The sequence below is a fragment of the Penicillium hispanicum genome, assembly GCF_028827665.1.
Source record: "Penicillium hispanicum strain IBT 35686 chromosome Unknown utg000006l_segment0_segment0, whole genome shotgun sequence".
NCBI lineage: Eukaryota > Fungi > Ascomycota > Eurotiomycetes > Eurotiales > Aspergillaceae > Penicillium > Penicillium hispanicum.
In genome coordinates, this window is record NW_026623198.1 from 1,722,559 (window position 1) to 1,746,072 (window position 23,514).

The window sequence follows — 23,514 nt, forward strand, 5'->3', positions numbered from 1 at the left end:
GCCGAGCAAATACTGAGAATTATGACAAGCAGTCGTTTAGGACTCCGTCTGTGCAACCGAGAGCCTCACCTGCATGAAACTAACCCATTCGGGCGTGAAATCCGACCGGCCCCCTTTTACTAGTGCGATGCCCAATGGGCGCTTTATTTTTCTTCGCCATCCCAGCGAGGCTCAAAGCTCATCTGCAGTCCATTTCTCCATGGGTCGCCGACCAGGACTCACCTTCATGGCGGCGCTACTGTTGCTCCTCTGCCTGGTAGGGCAATCAATAGCCCAGTCCAATTCAACCGCTTTAGATGGCTGGCAATTTAACGACAACTCCCGATCCAGTTGGGATATCCTTTGGACGTGTCTGTCGACCATTCTTGCCTGCACATGGACCGCTCTGCATATGAATGTCCCAAAACGCCACCAGACCGAGCTGTACTACATCTTCATCAAAGGTCTATCATGGATCGGGGCCGTACTGGCTCCCGAAATTATGTGTGGGGTGGCGGCTGAAGAGTTACTGTACGCTCGGAGCATCGTGGCGCGTTGCAACGCTGCCTTTCGTGCGATTGAGAGCGAGAGAACGGCATCACGCACGTTGACACGAAACGACTCCGAAGTGAATAAAATACCCGAGTCATCGACGCAAGAGGCTGCCGCTAAAGAGCTACCTGTAAAGGAACACTCTGACCAAGAGATCTCTACTCGGGAATCGTCTGCCGAAGAGCCCTCTTCGCACCAATCGTCTGCGCAGGGCTCATCGGGCCCCTGGAGAACAATCCATGGCTTTTGTCTGATCATGCACGGACTCCAGCTCCAGACCAACGACAATTGGACCTATCCAGTACAGCCAAGCACTGTTGCTCCTCTCATCAGGGCAGGAGTCATCAAGCCGTCGCACTTGAGAGCCCGCGACATCAGAGACAGAGCCAAGGCCGATTCTTTTGCAAAGGCCTTTACTCTGCTGCAAAGCTTCTGGGTGACGTGCAACATCATTGCCAGAAGGGGGTATAATCTGCCCATTACACCGCTTGAGATTTCCACCGTCGCGTACGTCGCCAACGCTGCCATAACCTATGCAGTGTGGTGGTACAAGCCCAAGGACATGGCCACGCCCATCACTATCTACCTGTCCCACAACCGAGACAGTCAGGCCATGCAGAGCATAGTCAAGAATATCCTGTATGAAAGCCACGCCAAGTGGATCCGCCGCGATGACATTGCTGACGATTCTATTTCACCAATACGGGGGATATTCGCTATACTCAAAGCATGCGTCACTATACTCAGTCCCTGGAACTGGAGGAAAACCAGGGGTATCCTGGATGATGTTATCAGAGCAACCCAGGGCGAAACACCGTCCAAAAACCCGACCAGTGCGCCCAACGATCACCAAACAGATGAGGAGAGAAATGCGGAAACACCTTCCACTGGACGCCGGAAGGCGAGTAATGACTATGAGAAGGACTATGAAAAGATGACAATCGCAGACAGCGCCAATCTCACACACTTCTATCTACTTGTTATGGCACTCTTTTGCGGGATCCATGTTGCTGCGTATGTTCCGGCCATTCTCATATTCGCTGCAACACAACTGACCTTTCCTGCAGCTGGAATTCTTCTTTCCCAACTAGTGCTGAGCAGACCGTTTGGCGTGTGTTGTCACTTTTCGCATTGCTCATATTATTACCGTACTATGTCTTCACGCTTTGGGTACTGCATTCACTCAAACGAAAATGGGGCGGCAAGAATGCGCTGGTTGGAATGGCCGACCAACTGACTCTTCATCGATTCGTCGCTATGTGGGCCCTATTTGGTGTCTACTCAACTGCGCGATGGGGGGTTATTATACTAATGTTCATCTCTCTCCGGGCATTGCCCGCAGGCTCTTATACCACTATTGATTGGTTGTCCACGATCCCCCATATCTAGTCTCATCCCTGGGATACGATAGTCCATCGCAATAACACAAAAGTTCTTTCCAAATCCAAATCCAACATGCTGACTCCTTGGCACATGGTCAAAACGGCCCCGGGGTCCGCGATGGGGAGAGCTCGCCTTTTACAGCCCCATGCCATAGCCATACTAACCATATACGAGGTTCCTATAGATATATGCGCCTGTCAAGGGGAATTACGGCCCATTATCAGTTCTTGCGCATCGATAGAGACCTACTAGATCGAGAAGAGATCTCCACTAGGATCCACTAGCTATTGCTGATATAGATTGAGCACAACTATGCGCCCTTTTCATAGTTTATGGGCTGCCATCATTTAGCAAAGGTGAATGCTGCAGCTGCTTCCAGTACACACTCTTGATCTTTCGCTTCGCTTTTCCGGATCATTTATATGAGAATGCAGTTGAACAATAGAGGCATATACTCGAACAGGATAGAGATCCACTGCCAATCCGTCTGATCGGCACACGCGAGCCAAAGACTACTCCACACCCACCGTTGTCATCCAGTCGATTGTGTTGGCCCCAAATGCACGGATTGGCGGAGATGTTCTCTTGGCAATCGAGCCTCCGGTGACGTTGTGACTTGTAAGGGTCTGCAACTGTATACTCACGGTCGTGGAGGGGTTTTTATGTCGTCCAAGGTGGACTTCCAGAAGCACATTCAGAAAGCACACGATGTGTGATTTACTTCGAATCTGTAACTAACTACTCGATCGTCCATGGCATCAGGCACATCAACCTCGAGTCAGGGTCCACTTGTCTTGGACCGCCATCCCTCCAAGTTGACTTTGATATTTATTCGTGTCTACCCTTTCTGCAAGATGCCCCCGGCATGACGAGATATTATTGGGTGGTCAAGCCAAGTCCTCTCCGGCAGCCAGGAGGCTCGATTGTCCTCCGTTCGCACAATCTGGTCAACGGTGTGCCCTTAACAATGGGGCGCCAGTTCTGTTGTCCCTGGGCGAAGCCTCTGCCGCCATCGTTACCCTTTTGGCCCCAAGGGCTGATTGACTCAAATATCTAATCTTCCCCCTCTGTGAATATCATTCTCCAGCCTCGCCGCGACGTCGTTGCCGGCACAATCCCGTCGTTCGAGCCCCGCGACATTCGATCCACTCGTTACATTTTCTCTCTCGCACGACTGACCTATCTGTCGCGACGAGATGTCACAAGGCTACGCTCTTCGTACCGATGGTGATTGCCCAGCGGGTTCCTTCTCGGGAGGAGGAACCTGGGGCGACTGGCAGGTGTGCTGTCCGACAGAGACATACTGCCCCGGCAATCAAGACAATGCAGAATGTCTGAAATCCGGCGTTGGGGGCACATTGACCCAGTGTGCGAATAGCACATGGAATCTCTTCTGGAAAGAAGACTTCTTCTGCTGCGAGCAAGGGCGAATCGGCTTTATCAGCACAGAGAACAGCACGGACGGTGACTTTGGCTGTGCCACAGACAAGAGTTTCAATGGCGATACCATGAGCTCCTTGACGGTGAAGATCGCCGGCACGAGTAGGTCGCATCATCCCCGAGCGAGAGACCCTGCGCGCTAACACATGCTTCTTTCCAGCCACGCCGACGGCGTCTGCATCCTCATCCACATCCTCAACATCAACATCAACCTCGACCTCGACCTCATCACCAACGGCTACACATTCCAGTGCAGGGCATTCGACGAATACAGGCGCGATTGCCGGCGGCGTCGTCGGGGGCATTTGTGGCGCAGCCATCGTTGCAGGCTTGATATTCATGCTCCTGCGATACAGATCTCGAGCTCTCGCAACCGAGAAGTCTCGCGCAGCTGGTCAGCCGCAGGACGCGGAACATCAACAGAATCCATACTTCTCGTCCACTGGTGCGACAAACCGGGGTCGCTCGCCGTTCGACACGCCGCCGGCCTCGGTGGTCCCTTCGGATCAGCCCTCCGAACTCCCTCCTGTGACCATCTCGACTTCGCCCTCGGAGCTTCCTACGGAACAACAGTCGATTCCCGCGGAGCTTCCACATGATACGCATCGATGAGTTTGATATCCCGGCGCAGTTCTATTCTTGATTTATTGAGAGACGGCAGGGATGCGTATAATACCCGCAGAGGGAAAATCTTGATGGCTTTCGTATACTTAATACCATAGAATAATCCACGCGCCCAAAGAACTGGCGCCCATGAGCGCAAACTGACTCGAGTATGGAGTATTTACGAAGTTAGTCCCCTTGCAACGAAAGTAGTAACATGCAATTAAGCTTATATTCCCAAAAGAAAACAAGGCTTTGTGCTAACAGAACCAATTACCAAATTTGACTAAAAATACAAATCTTGGTCGACGAGCAAGCGAACATCACGGTATACCGTGATCAAACTATTCATTCTTGGCGATTCCGTGTTTCCGGCACGTCAAGCGCCCACTCCGTTTTAACCTCCGGTGTAAGAATGCCAGATTTCTTGAGAATGAGCTCGGCGAGAGTCGTGACGGAACTGCTCGTGAGGATCTCTAGAATCTGCAAGTTCGCCTCCAGCTCCCGCGTAATCCAGTTCCTGATTTCGATGGTCACCAGCGAGTCCAGTCCATACACCGAGATTGGCGCCGTAGCATCCATATCTTCCATGGGCCGCATGAGAATGCTCGAGATCTTTTGCATAAGAGCAGCCGCCGTGACGGCAACGGCGCTTTCCCGGCCGCGACTTTGCCGGATTGCAGATGCCGGCGAGATATCCGTCTTGGCTTGCGTGGGATCTGTCAGGACACTGTCGGCTGCGAGGGAGGACAGGCGCAGCAGATGCGACAGCTTGGTGTCGTTCACCCAGAACGGCTGCTCGGTCGCCGGTGTTGTCTTGACGCCGTTGAAGCCGACGACGCAGTGGCCCTCGCAGTTCTCCCGCATCTCGTTGCGAATTGCGGCGGCCACCAGGCCACGAATGTCTGTTGCATCCACCGACTCGGTGCCAAGCTGGGATTCAATCTGTGCGCGTTTTTGGTCGTCAGAGAGATACCCAACACCGCGCACAATTGGCAGGTCGATGGAAGTGCACGGCATGTTGGCGACTTGCGGATACTGGACCAGCGCGGCCATGAATGTGCCACTGGCTGCGTAGGCTGACTGGCCCATATTGCCAACAAAACTAGCAGCGGACGACAGCGTGATAAAGAAGTCTAATGTATCACTGTTGAGTCCCTGGATCGTCCGCTGCAAGTTCCAGATTCCGTGAACTCTGGGTCTCATGACGTATTCATAGTCATCATGGCTGAGCTTCTCAAACAGCATGTCCTATCGCAAAGATTGTTAGTGCATCAGTCCCATCTGACTCGCCAGCAGACTTACCCGGAGCACCATTGCCCCATACACAACCCCGCGAACTGGAGGCATTCGGCGGAGGAGCGGAGCCAAGCTGTCTTCCACGTTCTGCTCGCTGGAGATATCACAGGGGCATACTTCCACCATGACACCATCACTAGTGAGATCGTTGATAGTTTTCTGGGCTAGCTCGGTCGCAGCGCCACTCCTGGACACCAGCACGAGATGCCGGGCGCCTTTCTGTGGCATCCAACTGGCAATGTCGAGGCCAATACCATTGGTGCCACCGACAACGACATACGTCGCATCCGCACGCAGCAGTTTCTCTTCCTTTCTGGCGGGATGGACCTTGAATTGCTACTTAGCACTAATACTGGAGAATCCTCGTAATGAATCGACAAAACATACCTTGACCTTGGCGTCATCAGTCATGGCAGCAACCATCTTGCCAATAACCTGACCACCCTGCAGAGCGCGGAAGCCACTCTCGATCTCAGAAATCGGGATAGTTGTGACAGGCCAGCGCAAGTGTGCCTTGGAGTGAAGGAAAAGATCGAACGAGTTACGCAGTAACCGCCGAGTCAGTTTTGGACGCTTCTCTCGCACCATACCCAAATCCACCGAGGCAAAAGACAAGTTCTTGTCGAAGTGTGCCATCTCGAGTCGAGAATTCTGCGTGATGTCCCTCTTCCCTAGTTCAATGAAGCGGCCGAAAGGCGCGACGCACTCGAACGTTGCTTGCAGAGCGTCGCCACTTAGGGAGTTCAAGGCGACATCCACGCCTTCTCCGCCTGTAGCTTGGAGAATACCTTCAGCAAAGGACAGATCACGACTGAAGAATATTTGCTTCTCGGTTAGTCCGTAGGTCTCCATCAAGAATTTCTTCTTTTCTGGACTCCCCACTGTCGCAAAGATCTTCGCGCCGACACTTTGAGCAATGATGATAGCGGCCTGTCCGACGCCTCCAGCTGCGGCGTGAATGAGGACGCTCTCGTCTTGAGTCAAGCGACCGAGATCGATCAAGGAGTAATATGCCGTACAGAAGACCGCGGGGATGGATGCTCCAATCTCAAACGACATATCGTAGGGAATAACCCAAGCGCAAGATGATGGACAGCGGGTATAGGTCGACAGCGATCCAGGCGACATCGCACAGACTCGATCGCCCACTGTCAAGTCAGACACTCCGGCTCCGACCTTACTGACGACTCCACTACATTCCTGTCCAAGTTTGTCACCACGGAGCTGACCCATAGCCATCAGCACATCTCGGAAGTTCAGACCCGTACAACGAACTTTGATCTCAATGTAGTCGTCCGGCAATGGAGCGTTGCGGGAGGCATCGTCAGTGAAATACAGCTCATCCAGAGTCCTGGATTCACCAGCAGTCAGTCGCAGTGCTCTGTCCTGTTTGAATAGCTGCAGTTGTGGTGGCCCATCTGGTGTCTCATGCTGAACGCTTGCATTGAGTACATGGTTGTCGAGCAACCGAGGAACACAAACTTGGCCGTGTCGAACAACGAACTCCATATCACCCTGCATGAGTTGAGACTTCTGGCAATATACGCTCCGGAAGACACTTAGGATGTGGTGGCTAGCCTCAGCATCCGACATGCTCTCTTTCTCTCCGAGGTCGAGAGTTGCGAACTGTAATCCGGTCTCCGATCTGACAGTTCGAGCAAGACCAATCGCCATGTTTGCACCAAGAGACCGCAAATCAGACCTGGTGTGTCGAACAGCCCAGAGAAGACCCCTTGAACGGCTCACGAGACGCTGGAAGGCTTGAAACTTCTCTTCGTTGAGATGGGACAGCACGGATTGGTCCATTCCCCCAAGGAAGATGCACCACTTGCCATCCACGTTGGCGGTATCAAGCTCCGCAGCTGATGTTGGTGCGACACCAGTAGCATCCTTTAGACCCGCCTCGAGACTCAGGAATGACAAGCTGCCCAAAGATTCGGTGCCAACAATGACGATGTCGCCTGGATTTGTCGGGCCATGTTTGCCACTGTTGGCCGTCGACACCATCAAACACCCGGACTGGAAAGACGCCCCGGGATATTCCTCCACGCAGAAGTCAACCCCAGAGAAGTCATTTCTTTTCATGACATTGCTCCAGCCCTCCACAGTGAGAAGAGGTCCGTTTGGCCGGACTTCATCGCAAGCAAGCCACCATCCAGACAAGAGAGCGAATGGCATGTGTCTGGCTTTGGAGACAGTCTCTTCAATTAACATGATTTTACCACCAGGCTTTAATAGCCAGCGGATGTTGGCCATGGTCTCATTGATATTTGCAGTAGCGTGCAACACATTGCAAGCAACAACCACATCATAGGACCCGGGCCTGAAGCCTTGTCCCATTGGGTCCGCTGAGATGTCCAGGGTCTGGTAGGTCATCAGATGTCCCCATCCTTCGAACTTGCTTCTCGCCTTTTCGAAGAATGCCGGGGAGATATCGGTGTATGTATAGTGACCAAACCGCGGCGTGGACCCGGACTCGTTGCCTCCCAAGTTGTGAAGAATAGGCAAAGTCGCCCCTCCAGTTCCGGCGCCAACTTCCAGAATATTGAGGTCCGGATTTTGATGGGCCATTTTGTCAATGCACACGGATGCATTTGCATAGGCTTCGCGCAGGCCGTCGAGATCCTGATAGTACTTGCTGAGTCCATCGTCCTCGTGCATCACGGTCAACGCATCAAGCTCACCACGCAGAATCTGGGGGAGCAGCTCGCCGACCTTACAAGCCAGTCTCCCCGCCCCATTCACATTCCTGGTTTGCTCGATAAGCTCTGAAGAGGGCTCTTCTACCGAGCCTGCTTCCCGACACGTCTTCTGGGCCCAGTGATAGAACTTATGACGATGAGTCTCAGAGGGTGGGATCTCTTCCTGTGAGACAGACCGCAGCATCTCTTTCAACCAGTACGTTGCCACACTTTCCAATTGATACATTCTTTGGCTTCCGTTGTCATCGTCAACTTTGGGGCGGGGCAATTGTCGATAGCTGTCTTCTGAAAGCATGTCGAAGCAAGGTTCCCAGTGAAGCTTATAGCAGATGGGATTTGGCGTGTGATCCTTAGATCCTTTGATGTCATTCGAGATGGGCACCAATGTCATATCCTTGATGTCGATGACCACGTCGCTTGGGTTGCCAGCATGCGTGACGGTAATGCGGTTGTTCACCGGGTTGCTGGCAGACTCCGTTCCTGACTCGCTACCCCAGAGCTGAAGATCAGTACCAGCGGTCAGTTTGTGATGCAGAGAGACCGAGATGTGCTTGAGGTGAGAAGGCACGGTAGTCACACGCGATGCCGATTCACCATACCCTCGGAGCACCCACATCACCTGGCAACACTGATCAAGCGTAACCGGATGGACAATGCAGCCTGTTTCGTACTCATGTGGCATCGTAGACTTGGTATCTGGCACGCTGATTGTGGCGATGGCGTGCTGTTCCGCGCTGACACATATATTCGACAGACCCTGGAAGAGGGGACCGTAATGGACACCACCACTGGTGATATTATCATAAAGAACCTTGCTATCCACAGGCGACGTGCAAGAAGAGCGCATGTCGCTCGTCTGTCGCGAAAGCTCGTCTGTTATCTCAGCCCTTTGCCGCAACCCGTTGACAGGGTTTGTCTCTTTCGCTTGCTCCACCATCACGAATCCACTGCAGTGTTGATCCCAACTTCGACCTTCGGCCCACGAGAAGACTTTGAACTCGTGCCAGCCGAGTATCGATCGTCCAGGAGCTTCGCCTCGACACGGTCTCAGACTGAACATTGTCTCCACGGCCCCGGTGTCCGGAATGGTAAGGACGCGATTGATAGAGACATCCCGAAGCTCGACCTTCCCTGGGACCAAATGGTGCAGCTGTGCCTGCTGAGAGATTGCCTCCATGGCCATAGCCAAGTATCCGGTCATTGGGTAAACGTTACTATCGTGGACTCTGTGCTGGCGGATCCATGGATGGTCGTCTGCGCGGATAATGTTCCTCCACCGCGGCTCAAAGTCCACATTTTCCGTAGAAAGAGTGCCGAGTATGTCATTTCTCGGGAACTTGCGATGGAAAATATTATCGGCAAACCGTGAGTGGAACCAGTACTTTTCTGTGTGATTCCAGGGATACTTGGGAAGGTTTGTCATAACGGACGGCTTCCTTAGATTAGAACCCAAGTTAGGGAAATTGATAGCCTGGAAATTGAGTGCCATTCCCTTGGTAAACAATATACCGGCTAAATGCTGAAGGGCCTCGATGGCATCAACCTTGCGCTTCAAGGTGTGTGTAAATTGCATATTGCGAGTTGGGGCATGTAGTCGAACAATGTCCTTTGTCGGCGTTTGAAGTGCAGGATGAGGTCCGATCTCAACTAACGTATCAATCTGCTCATTTGCTCCTTCGGCTGATAGCAAACTTTGCACGCCCTTGACAAATTCCACGCGGGAGACCAGGTTGTCAATCCAGTACCCAGCATCGAGGGTGGCCCCTGGCACCAGCTTGCCAAGGACCGTGGAGTGGAAGGTAATTTCGGAGGCCCGGGGTGCAAGTTTACCAATTAAGGAGCGATACTGCGGCGCTACTTTCTGCATGTGGTGGGAATGATAGGCGACGTCGACATGGAGTTTGCGAGTGAATATGCCCTCCTTATCCAAAGCAGCCTGGAGGTCCGTGATAACATCTCTGTCTCCAGACAATGTCACACTCGACTCGCTGTTAACACAGGCTATGACCGCTCTCTGTCCTCGCATCGCGTCGAGAATCTGCTGAATCTCTCCAGCGTTGGCTCCGACTGCTAACATCGCTCCCTTGACGCTGTCATCTTTAGATAACAGGCCTGCTGCCACACCGCGACAATAGGCAACTCTGACACACTCTTCGAGCGTCAGAATGCCTGCTGCATATGCCGCTGCAATCTCTCCACTTGAGTGGCCGACCACTGCCTTAGGATGAATACCCCACGATGATAGCAGATCAACAAGTGCTAGTTGGATTGCTGTACAAGCTGGCTGGCTCATATAAGCCGCGGATATCGAGCTAGCGCTTGGGTCGGTCAAGAGAAGTTCATCTACCAAGGTCAGAACATAAATATCTTGTATCGGAGGAAACGCTCATACCGATGATTGAGAAAGTGGCGCCGAGAGATTTCAAACAGTTATCAACATTTTCCATAGTTTTGCGGAAGATCGGATATGTGTTCAGAAGCTCTTTTCCCATTCCGTGGTATTGCGCACCCTGTCCAGTGAACACAAATCCGATCGTGGGTTCCTTGGAACATCGAACAGGCTCTGGGTCTTGAGCAAGCGATTGGATCAGATCAGTGTGTAAATCGGCAGACACGGCTATACGCCACGGAAGGAAACTGCGGCGTTGGCCCAATGTGTATGCAATGTTGTCCATGAGGCTGTCTGTGAAAACGGGTGGATGGAGATCAAGATACGCGCCAAGCTCCTTCGCTAAATGAATCACGGCTCGTTTGTCATATCCAGATACAACATACAGCCTCCGTGTGAGAGGGTCAGTATTCTCTGTCCCTTCACCTTCGTGTCTAGGACCACGCTCCATGACAACGTGGGCATTGGTCCCGCCAAAGCCGAAGTTGTTCACGCTAGCGTAGATCTTACCCCGAGGCCACGGCAGCAGCTTCTTGGGAACCTAGTGCATGGTGGTTAACCAGGGCTGCTATTTACTTTGCAAAAAGGTGTTCCTTACCTTCATGTTCCATTTGTCCATGGGAATCTCTTCATTGGTCTTTTCAAAGTTGCAGTTTGGAAGCACGAAGCCCCGTTCCAGCATCAAAGCGGTCTTGATCACCGACACGACTCCGCTCGTCCCTTCCAAATGACCGATGTTGGATTTGACGGAGCCAATTAGCAGTGGCTGTCGTGCTGTACGCCCTTCTCCGAAGACAGCCTGGAGGGCAGTAGCTTCCAAGGGATCACCAACCTTGGTTCCAGTTCCATGGGCTTCAATGTATCCGGTCAGCGTGGGATCAAGCCCTGCCTGTTGGTAGACCTGGCGCATCAATGCTTCCTGGGCTGCGCTATTTGGCATTGCAATGCCCCTGGTGCGCCCGTCCTGGTTGATTCCACTGGCGACAATCACCGATCGGATAGCATCTCCCGCAGCTTCTGCATCTTCCAGAGACTTCAATATAATACAACCTGCACCTTCACCGCGGCCGAACCCTGTTCCCCTGTGGTCAAATGCGTAGGACTTTCCTGTATCGGCCAGCAGCCTGCGGCGCGTTGACGAATCAGCCTTTGGAAACTCTTGCTTGATGAAAACTTTTGGCCGGATGGACTTACCTCGACCGTGTCATAGAAACGAAAGCCTCGGGAATCAGATTCAGATGACATCCCCCGACAATTGCTATCGAGCATTCACCACTCTTGATACTCTGGCTAGCCAAGTGCAGTGCTGACAAACTCGACGAGCACGCAGTATCGACCGAAATGCTCGGCCCGTGAAGATTGAAGTAGTATGAAATACGGTTACTCTGCAGCGCAACCGCCGTACCCGTAGCCGCATACATCGGAATAGACTCCACGTCGCGGGTGTTATTTAGCTCATAGTCTGGGAACGAGCCACCGGCAAACACTCCGACATTACTACCCGCGATCTGGTGATTTGGGATACCGGCATTTTCGAGGGCCTCGTAGACGCATTCAAGCATGATGCGCTGCTGTGGATCGAGAGAGCGGGCTTCTTGTAGTGTGATATTGAAGAAGGGCGCATCGAATAGGCCAACGTCCTCCTTCAAGAAATGGGCGCCTGCGGGATTGAAGGATCCGGGTCGGTCTTGGTTCGGATGATAGAAGCCGTCGGCGTTGAATCGTTCCTTTGGCATGGGGGACCACGCACTCCGACCTCGCGCGCACATGTCCCAGAACTCTTCCGCGGTGGATACTTCGCCGGGAAGACGGCAGGCCATGCCGATAATGGCCATCTTCTTGGGAGCCTGGGTAGGAATATCTTGCACCGTCGAGCCATTGCCAGTGGGAACTGGCGTACCAGTTCCGGATGGCGGTTGAAGACGCATTGTTGGAGTTATTTAATCACGTCTGGGTGTCCCAGAAACCTCATGTACCCAGCACCGAGACCCTCGTCAGCATCCAACAAATGTCACAAGGAACGTAGAGAGACAATCACAGTGGCGAATAATGAATATATAAGAGAGTATGTTCAGAACTGGCCCATCAAAAAGGTTTTTTTGCCGACACGGCAGCGTGTGGCAGGAGTCAAATGCAAAAAGGCAGTTGGTGATAGCGCGTGTTATGGCGTTGAAGCTGCCCTTGCATGAGCACCAGTTGGGTGGACTGCCGATCTTCATCCATTAGCTTCTCTCAGACCGGGACTTTTCGATTCATCGGGCAATGATATGTGAGGTCTGGGTCCTCATGCCTTTCTTCCTTGATGACGAATCTGTATAGTCGGGAGCTGCCCTCATCGGATACAATATCCTGAAGGGCACCGGCTGACCTGCGCACCCTCTCGGATCGCCCCCAGGGCCTGCCGATCCAGATCAAAAGATCTGATCCCGTTGATCGCACCATTCTCTGGCCGGCGTGTGCCAATGGGATGTGGTCGGTTTCCGCGGCCCTTGCCAACGAAAGGGTGCATTCCAACCCAGGGGCAAATCCCTCCTGTCTGGGGCATTGACGGGGAATTCCAGGGAATCTATACTTTTTCTTCTCCCTTCTGGACTTGAGATATGTGGTGGACATTTAGTTCCCTCGTTTCTCTCTGCCTCGTGTGTCAGCTTTATTCGGGTCCAAGTCTGGAGTCCACTTCGCCGCCATGAAGTTCCTTTGCTTACCCGGGGGTTACTCCAGCGCCATCGTAGGTCGAGCTCTCCTCGTGCATAAACTATTGATACTAACCATCGATCATCCTGCCAGACCTTCCAAACACAGCTTAGTGAGTGGCCCGTTAATCGGAGCCCTCATGCATGCAGGTACTAACGCGTCAAGGTCTGTTTTGCGATTCGCTCCAAGCCACTGGCGATGCGCGCTTCTTCTTCACTCAGGGAACGACTCCCGTAGAGCCTCCGCCTGAGTATGCAGGGTTCTTTGGACCACCGCCCAACTATACATTTGCCACGACTGATGGCCCTGTTCGGTTCAACATGCGCGACTTTCCCAAGCGCGAGACTCCCGAGGCCACGATCAAGTTCGCGCTGGACAAGGCGGGCTACCCGACCTTTTCCAACATTCGCTCTGTGGTCGGTCGATTGATCAAGATCCTGGACGATGAGTCTGACATCGAAGGTGTGATCGGCTACTCGGAGGGTGCGGAAATCGCAGCCTCCTTGATTCTCGAGGAGCAGCGACGGCACAAAGAATTCGGCCGCTTGCCTCATCTGAAATGTGCCGTCCTGATCTGTGGCTGGCCGCCGATGGATCCGGTCTCTGGAAAGCTTGTGTTAGCCGACGAGGATGCGGATCTGATCACTATTCCCACTTGCCATATCGTGGGGGCGGCCGACCCGTTCCTGGATGCCGCCATGGCTCTGTATAATCTGTGTGACCCAGACAGCGCGGATCTCTTCGATCATGGCGGTGGCCATGTCATCCCACGAGCGAGGCAGACCGTGGATGATATCACGACGGTTGTTCGGGACATGATCACTCAGGTGTCGGTTGCAGCATGAGATGCAGGAAATGGAAGTCAACGGCTGTCAAAGTTCTGCCGAGATATCAGACTCGCCCGATGTGACCATTTTTTACGGGACAATTGAGCCTTGGCGGCTCTGTTGTCCTTCGATTTCTGGACTTGTCCCTTTCATATTCGATTCTACATGGATTCTATTTCTTTACATCTATCTTTGGTTGCAAATCAAGTGCCAGCCCGATGGAAGTGTTTTTTTCTTGCTGTATCATCTCTAGCACCAATGTTCATTCCATAATAGAATTGCCTTTCTCAGAAACTATTTGGATCCAAATCTATATCATTCTAATAAAGGCCTTGATTCTGCCTCTCGCCCTTCCTCCACCGAAGCTTGACGTGGCCGTTGCCCCTGGCCAACGAAGCCAACCAATGACAGTAACACGCCACAATCCAACCATCCAAACCACCGCGACACCCCTTCTTCCTGGCCGTCCAAGCGGTCATACTCGGGATTCGTCTGCTTCCACCGCTGACGCACACGCTGCACAAGCCAAACAGTGACGAGCCCGACCCCGATTGACACAAATACTCCAAGTACTGCGACCACAACGGACAGGACGGTCATAGTACTCGCATGGCACCCGAGTGGCAACGCCCGTAGCTCCCACCTCTCCTTGGAGCCCAGAGGGCAGATATCTGTGGAGCTGAGAGGAGCTAGGATGGGCACCCGTGCTGCGTTGGGAACGCAGGTGGACGACTAGTTTGCGAGCGAAGGTTAGTACAGGGATAAATTAGTGGGAGCAGTAGTCAGTGTGTGCGACGGGCGGGCATGATCTGACACATCGAACAAGGCGTTCGTGGGTCTTCTCGCCAGGCTGACGGAGGGGGGAAAGTTGAAACACCATTCCGGACATGGGAATGCAAGGGGAGGGAGGGGGCGAAACGAGGCGCAGGTGGAGGGAATGCAGGAACAGGTGCATTTGCATCGGGGCACGAAAACAAAGGACCCGCGGACTCGGGTGGATGAAGCATCAACCAAGCAGAGCAGGAGTCCGTCCACACAGGCAGTAAGAACGAAAAACACCATGCGTCGCCGCCCGGATTCGTAGAGTCCACCGTCACACCTACAATTGCGCACCAGCTGCAACCCACGTCACCGGCCAAACAGTGTGAGCAGGATTGACGGCGCCAGCAGACGTAGAATAGCGGATCGTTGACCTCCAGCGCACCCAGACTCATATTGCTGGAGAGTCCGGAGAGTCCGGAGAGTCCGCGAAGAGCCATGTTGATGCGGTAATCGCGCCAGCCGTGTGCCCGGTCTCACGTAAGGTGGTTGCTCAGAATCGCTGAAAGAGTCTCTTGAGACGGATCGCAATATCTCCTTACATGCAGGGGCGAGTCAACAAACACAGGACATGGGGCCGTAGATGGAAGAGGGACAGTTGCGAGAGGTTGGGGATGCGGGGGGGGGGTGGAGGGCGGAAGTATAGAACGATCGAGGATGGTGTCTGGGGGCCCGAGAGACAACCAAGGCACACCACACCAGACTTGGTCGAGATTGAGGCCTAATGCGCCCAATTACCGCCTTGGTCCTGGTCAATCGATCAACGCGGTTGGTCGCAGAAAATAGGTGCAGCGTGGGCGTGCTAGGCATTGCGAGATTAGCTGGCCATACCTTTGTTGTCCAGACATGAACAAAGCCGGAAGATCTACGAAAATCGTCACGGTCATCCACAATATCACTGGTGATACAGGTATATTAAAGCTATCAAATCCATGGATGTTTGCATGACACCATGACGTGAACGCGAAGAAATGCCCAACGCTTGCGAGTATCCCAATGTCCATCTATTCACAATCCACGTGGAAGTCATCATCGCTATCGGCAGGATCATGTTGCATTTTATTTTTGGTTTTGGAAAATATGTAGGAAGGAAGAGGACCAGGCTTAGACAACGCGCTTGACCTGAGAACCAAGCTCGTCAGTCTTGTGTTTTCTGCCTCCACTCGTGTATTGGACTACTCACCTCGAAGAATCGCTTCAGCCACCACACCTGGAAGATACCCTCCCCAATCACGACTGCCAGCTGGAAAATGCTCCACCACTTCACACGGCCGTTGGTGCTCTCGGCAGTATTCCGGTGCACCCGCTCCCGGACCACGATGTAGCCTTGCTCGTCTTTGACTTGAGCGAGAGCCTCGGAGAGTCGGCGGACTATATGGCCAAATGATCAGTCCATGGGTGTTCTTATGTGCTTCCCCAGAGGCTCTCTCGAGCCTCCCACTATTGGGCCCGGTTTGCTTACCTTCGATTTCCAGCGGGTCTTGCGACATCTCCGACTCGGGCACGTAGACAATACCGTGGACGTTGAACGAAACCTCTTTCGAGTTGGAGGTCCAGCCCTCGTTGCTGAAGCAGTAGGTGTATTTGCCATCGGTTTGCGCGGTAAAGGAGTAGTCTTCGTTCGAAATGGCCTGTTGGTAGTACTGGCGGTTCCGCAGAGGATCCTCGACCTGGACGTCGATCACACATTAGCATTTGGATATTCAATTCAAGTGTGGTTGTTTATTTCCTGTGGTCCTCCACTCGATCTGGATCGATCCAAGGAGGTCAAGGACATCCCCGAGCCCAACTTCTGACCACCACCCATGACAACCGGTACCGGGATCATAGTACGTACCCAGAAATCGATTTCGAGATTCCCACTGCCTCCGAATTCCCGGTCACCGACCTGGAAAGTCACGGTCATCAGGTCATCGCGGTGCAGGGACTCGTGGAAGCACTCCCGCGAGTGAGACTTGAGCTGGATGGTGTGTGCGGTCGCGGCGGAGAACCAGCCCAGCGCAGAGACGAGGAGAGCAGCGGAGAAGCGCATCGTGGGAATTTTGCCAGGCCCGTGGGAATGTTGATTGAATTGGCGAGCTGGAGAGAATGGCGGGATGGAGAGATCGGGAGTCGGAGCAACGCGCAAGGTGTCAATTGGAGACGCTCGGGCCACCTGGGAAACAGACAATCCATCACAAATGGATGAACAGTTCTAGAACGTGAGCTGATAGCATTGATTTGGATATTCATGAAAGGAGTAGGTATTATTACATGCTCTACCATTAATTATGTGGTCCATGGAGTACTTGAGTGTTGTTGATTCACACTATATATCTTAAAGTATAGGTTTGATGTATGCGGGAGAGCCCCGGTAGACAACCCTACTTTGGATTGACTACAATACCTACTCAACAATGAATTCGAATATCACAGTCCCAGAAAATCAAGACAACAAAAGCGCAAAAGAAAATAAGGGACAAAAATCCCAACCCAAATCCAAATCAAATCGTAGTCTTCTTTGCAAACTTGCAAGGAATGACAAAAAGACAAAATCAAGTAAAGCTACAGGTAGAAGGACTACTACACTAATATGCACTTGTACTATCGATTTGCCGTATTGGAGTACGTTTGAATCCATTCCTACAATATGTAGCTCTACCAATTTGCTCGATTTCCCATTGGCACATTCTGGCAATCCTGGGAGGTAGGTCAGAATGCGGCAGGAATAAAAAGTTATTGAATGGCTTCAAGTCGACCTGTAGAAACAGGCAGCGAATATTAAGTATCGCAGGTCTGTCATACTTGATAATACTTGATAGAACGGCGAGATGCCACAACCTAGTCCTCTAGGTGACTGGACTCAATCTTGAATATTCCCAGGAAGTCAGTATTATTGAATTGCGCAATCAAAATGACGATAAAGACAATCATAATATGACACTGAAACAAATAAATGACAACGGATGCATAAGGTCTCCAAACTTGACCTGCACAATCCCAACATAAAAGACAATGACCTCCTCTCATGCGTATGCCATCGTACTTTTGGGACTTGGCCCTAACACCGTGATGGGCTGTTTTCCTTCATATTTCACTGAATCCCCTGCGACTATGAGTACTAACTCCCATTTGAGGTGATGTTCATGCTTGATATTATATGTCGTAAAATTTGGGAATATCCTGATTGGCGGCTGTGATGTTCGAACCCCCAAGGCAATACCGAGATCAAGAGGTTGCTCTGCACTTTCCTGGGGCACAATCAGTTGATCAATACTTGGGGGAGCATCCAGTCCTGCTGTGTCGACGCGCTGCAACTTCTTGGGAATCTCCCGATTATATTTCGCCAGCGTGAGCGAGGATGTGCCACTTCGCTCGCCCCCCGACCTCAGCGCTTTGGAGGTGTAATGCGTAGTTGAAACTAATACCAATGTGAAGCTCTTGACGAGGATCATGGGCGGCGTCCCCGTCTGTAGAACCTCACTTGTATCATTCCATTCTGGGGTTACTTGTACTCGCAAAGGAATAGGCTGAGGGTTCCCAACCTGGAGCGTCGTGGCCACATCGAACTGGAGAGAGAAAGTGTAGCATGGGAGTTCGGATGAACCGAGAATCTTCTTGAGTCGTTGGCCAACAGAAAGCTTCGCATCAGATTCCGGACGTGCGACTAAGCGTTGCGAAAAGATTCTCCGTCTAGGTCCGGAATGGCGTTTGGTCTCGCCTGCGGCGACTACGCTGCGAGATGTAGTCGGCCGCACCCCAAAGGGACGAACGGCGCGGTGGCTTTTTTTGCCGCTTGTGAGTAACGTCGCCTCTAGATGGTATTCGACATATAATTGGACAGATAGACCAGGAGTGTGTACTTTCTCGTCGAAGGTAGGCGGTAGGCCGTGTGATGCAGCGTTACTGAGAGGCAAATACGTCCTCTCATTGTGATTCTCCCTTCGGAGCGAGGCAAGTCTCGGGTGCTCTGGGAGCGTGATCGCAAATGGCCATTTCCCATCCTGACTGCCATCAGGGGGGATATGGATTGGGCCTTGATGAATCTGATACTTAAAAGCATTGTCGCCATCTTCAAAAAAGTTGAAGCGGCTGCGATAGGTCGTGTGTGACATGCCCCTGGAGACGAAGATCCTCACCTTGGCCCTCCCGTAGAGACGCACGGCCACCGAGGCATCCGGGTCCACAAAATGGGATTTTCGCAGTACATAGCCACGGATTGTCTCGCCGCCAGTGAAGGAAGTTGCTCCCGACTTTTCCAACACTATGGCAAGCTCTGGACTGCTGAGCATGGTAGCTGGAGGCATGGTGGATTGGCGTTGCGCGCTTTCAACACCAAGAATGGCCGATTGGGTGAGAATGGTTGGAAGCAGCACCTCTCGGCCCTGAACAGCGCCCTGATGCAACAGAAATCCTGTGAGATTGATAGTTCCTCCCGTCTGGAGTGGGAAGTGGAAACATACCAATGGATATGATGATTGGGCGGAAGTTGTAGGCCTTCTCCGATCAAAACCCGCAGATTGGTGGGAATAACGGAGAGCAGAATGATGGTGAAGGAAAGTGAAACATGAAAGAGAGAAGGATGGAGGGAAAGAAAAGCCCGGCAGTAAAACAACACGTCGGGGCGTCGGACAGTTACATCCATCACCATGATGGATCCCGGCTGACACCCGTGACGACTTCGTTATTACGTATTGACGAGGCTGCGACTCTCCAACGCTGCATCTTCCACTTTTCCACTTTTGGCCCCTCTCCACGCCGTGTATGAACATGTACTAGCCATCGGATCCTTTCCGCTTATTCGATCCGGGGTGCCACTTGCTGATTGGACGTCCCCGCACCCCGAATTTTCCCCTTGCGCTGTCTGGGGCACGGAATCCTTCGCAATCCTTCGCGAGATCCTTTGCGGGATGTTGGCGCTCTCCGGATGTCCTGGCGGTCTTTCATTAGCCGCCGATCCACCTGCAGGGGCCGGAAATTTCTGATCGGCACTCACGCGTGCCAGCCAGATGAGGTCCTGCTCGGTATGTTTAACCGTTGGAGTTGATTCTCCCTGACTCTATTCTTCTATCCGGGGGCCAAATGCATCAGATTCTGGAGACATGACTACGCTCGGATGGCATCGGCCAACCCGGGACTGGACTCGAGCCAATAACTTCGAACACCACCCCACAAGGAGGAGGCTGTGGGCCTCGTGTATACTCAACAAACCTGAAACGCACACCCGCACTTTCCGGCTGTCGGCTATGATGCAAATGCTCTGGGTTTCTGGGTCAGGAACCGTTCCTCCGTACTACGGAGTCAACCCATGGATAGCAAACTGGGTACTTCAGCCAGAGTGGCACCGAGAGCTTAGCACTTGCATCGTTGATATCCTGGATCTATCTGACACTGCCAGGTACCAGTTGCAACGAGTCATGCAGGAACCGACCGAAGTCTTGAGTCACATCGTCAATGCGCGCAATGCTACTCAGTATTCCTTGGACTGCGGGGAATAAGCAGTTCTGCCTGACTGGCATCCAGTTACCTCGTTGGGGAAGCATGACTAGAGTTTATACTAGTCGCTAGCCCGGGGGCCGTTTCTTAGCTATACCACGATAGGCCTCGGCCAGGTATGGGAGATTGATGTAATGATCTGCTTGATATCATTTAAAACCGATCAGGTATCCCGTGTCGACCTTGTCAATCTCCAGGCCTTTCTCTCTCCACTGATCAGCTATCGGGTGATCCATCGTCGAACTCATTTTAAAGTCTGGGGAAGAGACAACATGGCCTTGTCTCTATCTCTATCTGCTCCTACCCCGGCCTTTGGGGCGGGTGTCCCGTCTGCTGCAGTCCTCGGGAACCGTCTACATCCCATGCCACGAGGTGTAGACGTTGCGGTGAATTCCAGTATCGCAACAAGCTACAGTCTCTATTCCACACTGGTCACGTCGGAATATGTATTCACGGTTCCCTCCGGCAGTAGCGAGCCAAGCCTCAGTCTACATTCGACGCCGATCACTTTCGAATACGTAACTACCATTCCCATCTACATTACGAAATCAAGCCCCCGTCCACACTCTACGTCAACCACTTCGAAATCTTCACACGCCACGTCAGAATCCCAATCAATCACCTCTGATTCAACCACTTCGACAGGTGTACATACTCGTACACCCCCTAGTACCAAACCAAGTAACAGCCCTACTCCTACACTGTCCAAGTCGAGAGGGAGACATACTCAGACGGTTACCTCTTCCACATCAAGCACGTCGTCGACAACCGACTACAGCATCGCCACCCAGTTCACCGTGGGAGCACCCCCAAGTCTGTGCACGTCGAGCAAATACGCCTATGAAACAAAACTCTCGGCCCCGACGGGCTGGGTGATCATCGCAGCCGGGGGCACAGGCTGGGGCACAGAGGGCTCTAACTGGACCTTCTCGACGGGCAACGGGGCTCGATTGACCGAAATGACAGCTAAGTGTCAGGGCAGCATATGCACCAATATCGCCGGTGACAACGAGGAAGAAAACGGGAAAATGAATCACCACGCGGATGGCAGCTGGTCTCTGACTGTCACACCCAACATGCAAGGCTCGCTGTTGGTTATGGGGATACTCCTCAAGGACGAGATCAGCTCGAGTGCCAGTCCGAGCGCCAGCCCGAGCTCCTCCAACGCGAGTCAGAAGCGTCGCCGGCGCAAGGTCAGCCCCTCTTCAGAGACGTTCCCCTTGGAGGTTATAGGCGTGCCTCCATGTGATCTAGAGATTGCGAAAAACTGTTCCAATAGCCGAGCGTTTGATACCGTTCAGCAGTGGGAAGCCTATAGGGTCGACGATTACTTGAAGTCCTACCTCAAAAAACACGACATCAAGAGCCACGCGGGCTTGCTGTCGAGAACACAGAAAGATTTTGTCAGTGACATGGACACTGCTGGGAAGACATGCGATGTTTCCGAGGGAACTGGCTACAACTGCGCTCCCCCGGGAACAGACACTTGTCTAGTTGACTCAGACTATGACTCCTCCCGGGGATATCTGATGGCCAACGCTGTCGTGGAGTTCGGGTTCTTTCTCTCTAGGATACATCAGTCGGCGACTGATGCTGGAAATCGCATTGGTGACTACATCGACAGCATTGTCGCGGACTACTTCACAGACGCTGCAACGCAGACCTGGAACAAGATCCTGAACGTGGTATCCTCTGTGGTCGGGGTCCTTGTTGGTGTTTTCATCGCCCTTGACTTTCTGACCGGCCCAGAATGGACAGTATGGCTCATTGCGATAGCCGCTGGTATATCAGCTGCGCTAGGATTAGCCGGCAATACCGGTGGTCTACTCGACCCTGGAACTACAGATGCACAATTCGACAAGGCCGCAAGCTACCAAACCCAAGCCGACAACCTCGTCAACGAAATGAAATCTGCGATCACGGGCTATTTCAACAATGAGACAACCCAAGATGACATTTACACCGTCTATGAGGGCGGTAACTGGATCAGCGGGAAGGTCCAGCCCTATTTCGACAAGCAGGACTTTTTCGCAAATGCCACTGATTGGTACGAGAGACAGCTGATTGCTCATTTCATCGTCGAGGCCTTCCAAGACAACAACATTTACATCTTATTTGTGCCATATGACGATGACAAGAAATACCATCTAAAAACGACAAAGTTCAACGATCAGATGTGCAAAGACCACTGGGTAAATGACCCCAGCTGGAAGTACGATGCCTGGTGTGGCATGCAGTTCGGTCCAGATGGCGAATCCGGCATGGCTCTGTTGACGCGACCTTCCAGTTTGGGCTCCGAGTCGAAATCGTGGGGTAAAAATTCGTTGAATTATGAGGGAGAGAACATCACCACATGGGATATTATGGCGTCCGCGATCTGGGGCCAGCAGGAGCACGGGTTCAATTACTCCTATGCTAACCAGAACTGGACTGACGTGTTAGCCAACGACGGAGTGTCGTACGCCAAAAGCCTCTTCTCAAGTCTTGGATGGACTACCCCCGGCCTGTTTGACCTTCCCGTCTGTGTTATTGAAGACTTGGTCTACGTCCCGGGCGTGGATCAAGTGATGATGGATATCCATGACAACCAAAACAAGGCCGGATACTCTTCCTCGACCGATCCGTGCTCATGTGGGGATTATACTTATAAATCACCCGATGGCAAGTCAGGGAAGTTTACGGATTTCGTTAGTACGAAAGTCAAGGACAGCTTCGGCAGCAAATGCAGAGTATGGGCCGCGGATCGAAGTCCGGAGGCGGACTGGGTCTCGGGAAGTGGCTAAGATGTGCGCGAAATGAAGCAAAAATACAAAATTAGCCAAAAACAGAAACGAAGAACACGTCCTTTTTACGACGGTATGGAATAAATCATGGTTGACCTCCGGTCGAAGTAGTTGTCTTCTCCGTGATATGTAGCACAACTGAGATAACGTGTGCCTGTCCAGGCCTAACTATGAAGCCTCGCGACGCCTGTCCATAGTTGTTTTTCCTACTTATCTCCTTTTGATTAGATCGACCTGAAGCGTTCATAGATTGAGTTGAAGAGATGATTTCATTCATAGTATGCGCCACCCTTCATACGACCCGGGCAGTATTGAATTCGAAGCATTAACTAAATATCGGGGGTATGGTGCTCGCGACAAAATGATCAACTCGGCACTAGACCGAAGCTGAGAGCAAATAAGCTACAAGAAATGAACATGGTCCAAGCCAGAAATGTTGGAGTGCGAGTAAGAATGGCACACGATGGTGTAAAAAAGATGTATAATATAAGACAGTGGAAAAGGAGTGATAGGCCGGTGGCTATTAATATGTAGGTAAACGATGGGACATGAAGAAGGGGATTTTTGAG

At 52.3% G+C, this 23,514-nt stretch overlaps 8 protein-coding genes across 8 annotated transcripts; 4 read left to right on the forward strand and 4 right to left on the reverse strand.

Moving 5' to 3' along the window:
- Positions 1-73: 73 nt before the first annotated feature.
- On the forward strand, positions 74-1,768 carry N7459_006970 (uncharacterized protein; the record flags this gene model as incomplete). Its single annotated transcript, XM_056946138.1, has 1 exon — positions 74-1,768. The coding sequence occupies one exon, from the start codon at positions 74-76 to the stop codon at positions 1,766-1,768; it is 1,695 nt and encodes a 564-aa protein (XP_056798137.1).
- Positions 1,769-3,110: 1,342 nt separating this feature from the next.
- N7459_006971 (uncharacterized protein) lies at positions 3,111-3,966 on the forward strand (the record flags this gene model as incomplete). Its single annotated transcript, XM_056946139.1, has 2 exons — positions 3,111-3,456; positions 3,515-3,966. 2 exons carry the CDS (start codon positions 3,111-3,113, stop codon positions 3,964-3,966), a joined length of 798 nt encoding a protein of 265 aa, XP_056798138.1.
- A 339-nt stretch (positions 3,967-4,305) lies between these two features.
- Positions 4,306-12,275, reverse strand: N7459_006972 (type I polyketide synthase; the record flags this gene model as incomplete). Its single annotated transcript, XM_056946140.1, has 6 exons — positions 4,306-5,208; positions 5,263-5,583; positions 5,644-10,301; positions 10,351-10,888; positions 10,946-11,471; positions 11,542-12,275. 6 exons carry the CDS (start codon positions 12,273-12,275, stop codon positions 4,306-4,308), a joined length of 7,680 nt encoding a protein of 2,559 aa, XP_056798139.1.
- Positions 12,276-13,033: 758 nt separating this feature from the next.
- Positions 13,034-13,886, forward strand: N7459_006973 (uncharacterized protein; the record flags this gene model as incomplete). The annotated part of the gene is made up of 3 exons (XM_056946141.1): positions 13,034-13,075; positions 13,135-13,153; positions 13,207-13,886. 3 exons carry the CDS (start codon positions 13,034-13,036, stop codon positions 13,884-13,886), a joined length of 741 nt encoding a protein of 246 aa, XP_056798140.1.
- Positions 13,887-14,183: 297 nt separating this feature from the next.
- Positions 14,184-15,127, reverse strand: N7459_006974 (uncharacterized protein; the record flags this gene model as incomplete). Its single annotated transcript, XM_056946142.1, has 2 exons — positions 14,184-14,600; positions 14,972-15,127. The coding sequence occupies 2 exons, from the start codon at positions 15,125-15,127 to the stop codon at positions 14,184-14,186; spliced, it is 573 nt and encodes a 190-aa protein (XP_056798141.1).
- A 664-nt stretch (positions 15,128-15,791) lies between these two features.
- N7459_006975 (p24 family protein) lies at positions 15,792-16,719 on the reverse strand (the record flags this gene model as incomplete). The annotated part of the gene is made up of 4 exons (XM_056946143.1): positions 15,792-15,809; positions 15,871-16,058; positions 16,150-16,357; positions 16,525-16,719. The coding sequence occupies 4 exons, from the start codon at positions 16,717-16,719 to the stop codon at positions 15,792-15,794; spliced, it is 609 nt and encodes a 202-aa protein (XP_056798142.1).
- Positions 16,720-17,692: 973 nt separating this feature from the next.
- N7459_006976 (uncharacterized protein) lies at positions 17,693-18,973 on the reverse strand (the record flags this gene model as incomplete). Its single annotated transcript, XM_056946144.1, has 1 exon — positions 17,693-18,973. The coding sequence occupies one exon, from the start codon at positions 18,971-18,973 to the stop codon at positions 17,693-17,695; it is 1,281 nt and encodes a 426-aa protein (XP_056798143.1).
- Positions 18,974-20,434: 1,461 nt separating this feature from the next.
- On the forward strand, positions 20,435-22,945 carry N7459_006977 (uncharacterized protein; the record flags this gene model as incomplete). Its single annotated transcript, XM_056946145.1, has 1 exon — positions 20,435-22,945. The coding sequence occupies one exon, from the start codon at positions 20,435-20,437 to the stop codon at positions 22,943-22,945; it is 2,511 nt and encodes an 836-aa protein (XP_056798144.1).
- Positions 22,946-23,514: the final 569 nt, after the last annotated feature.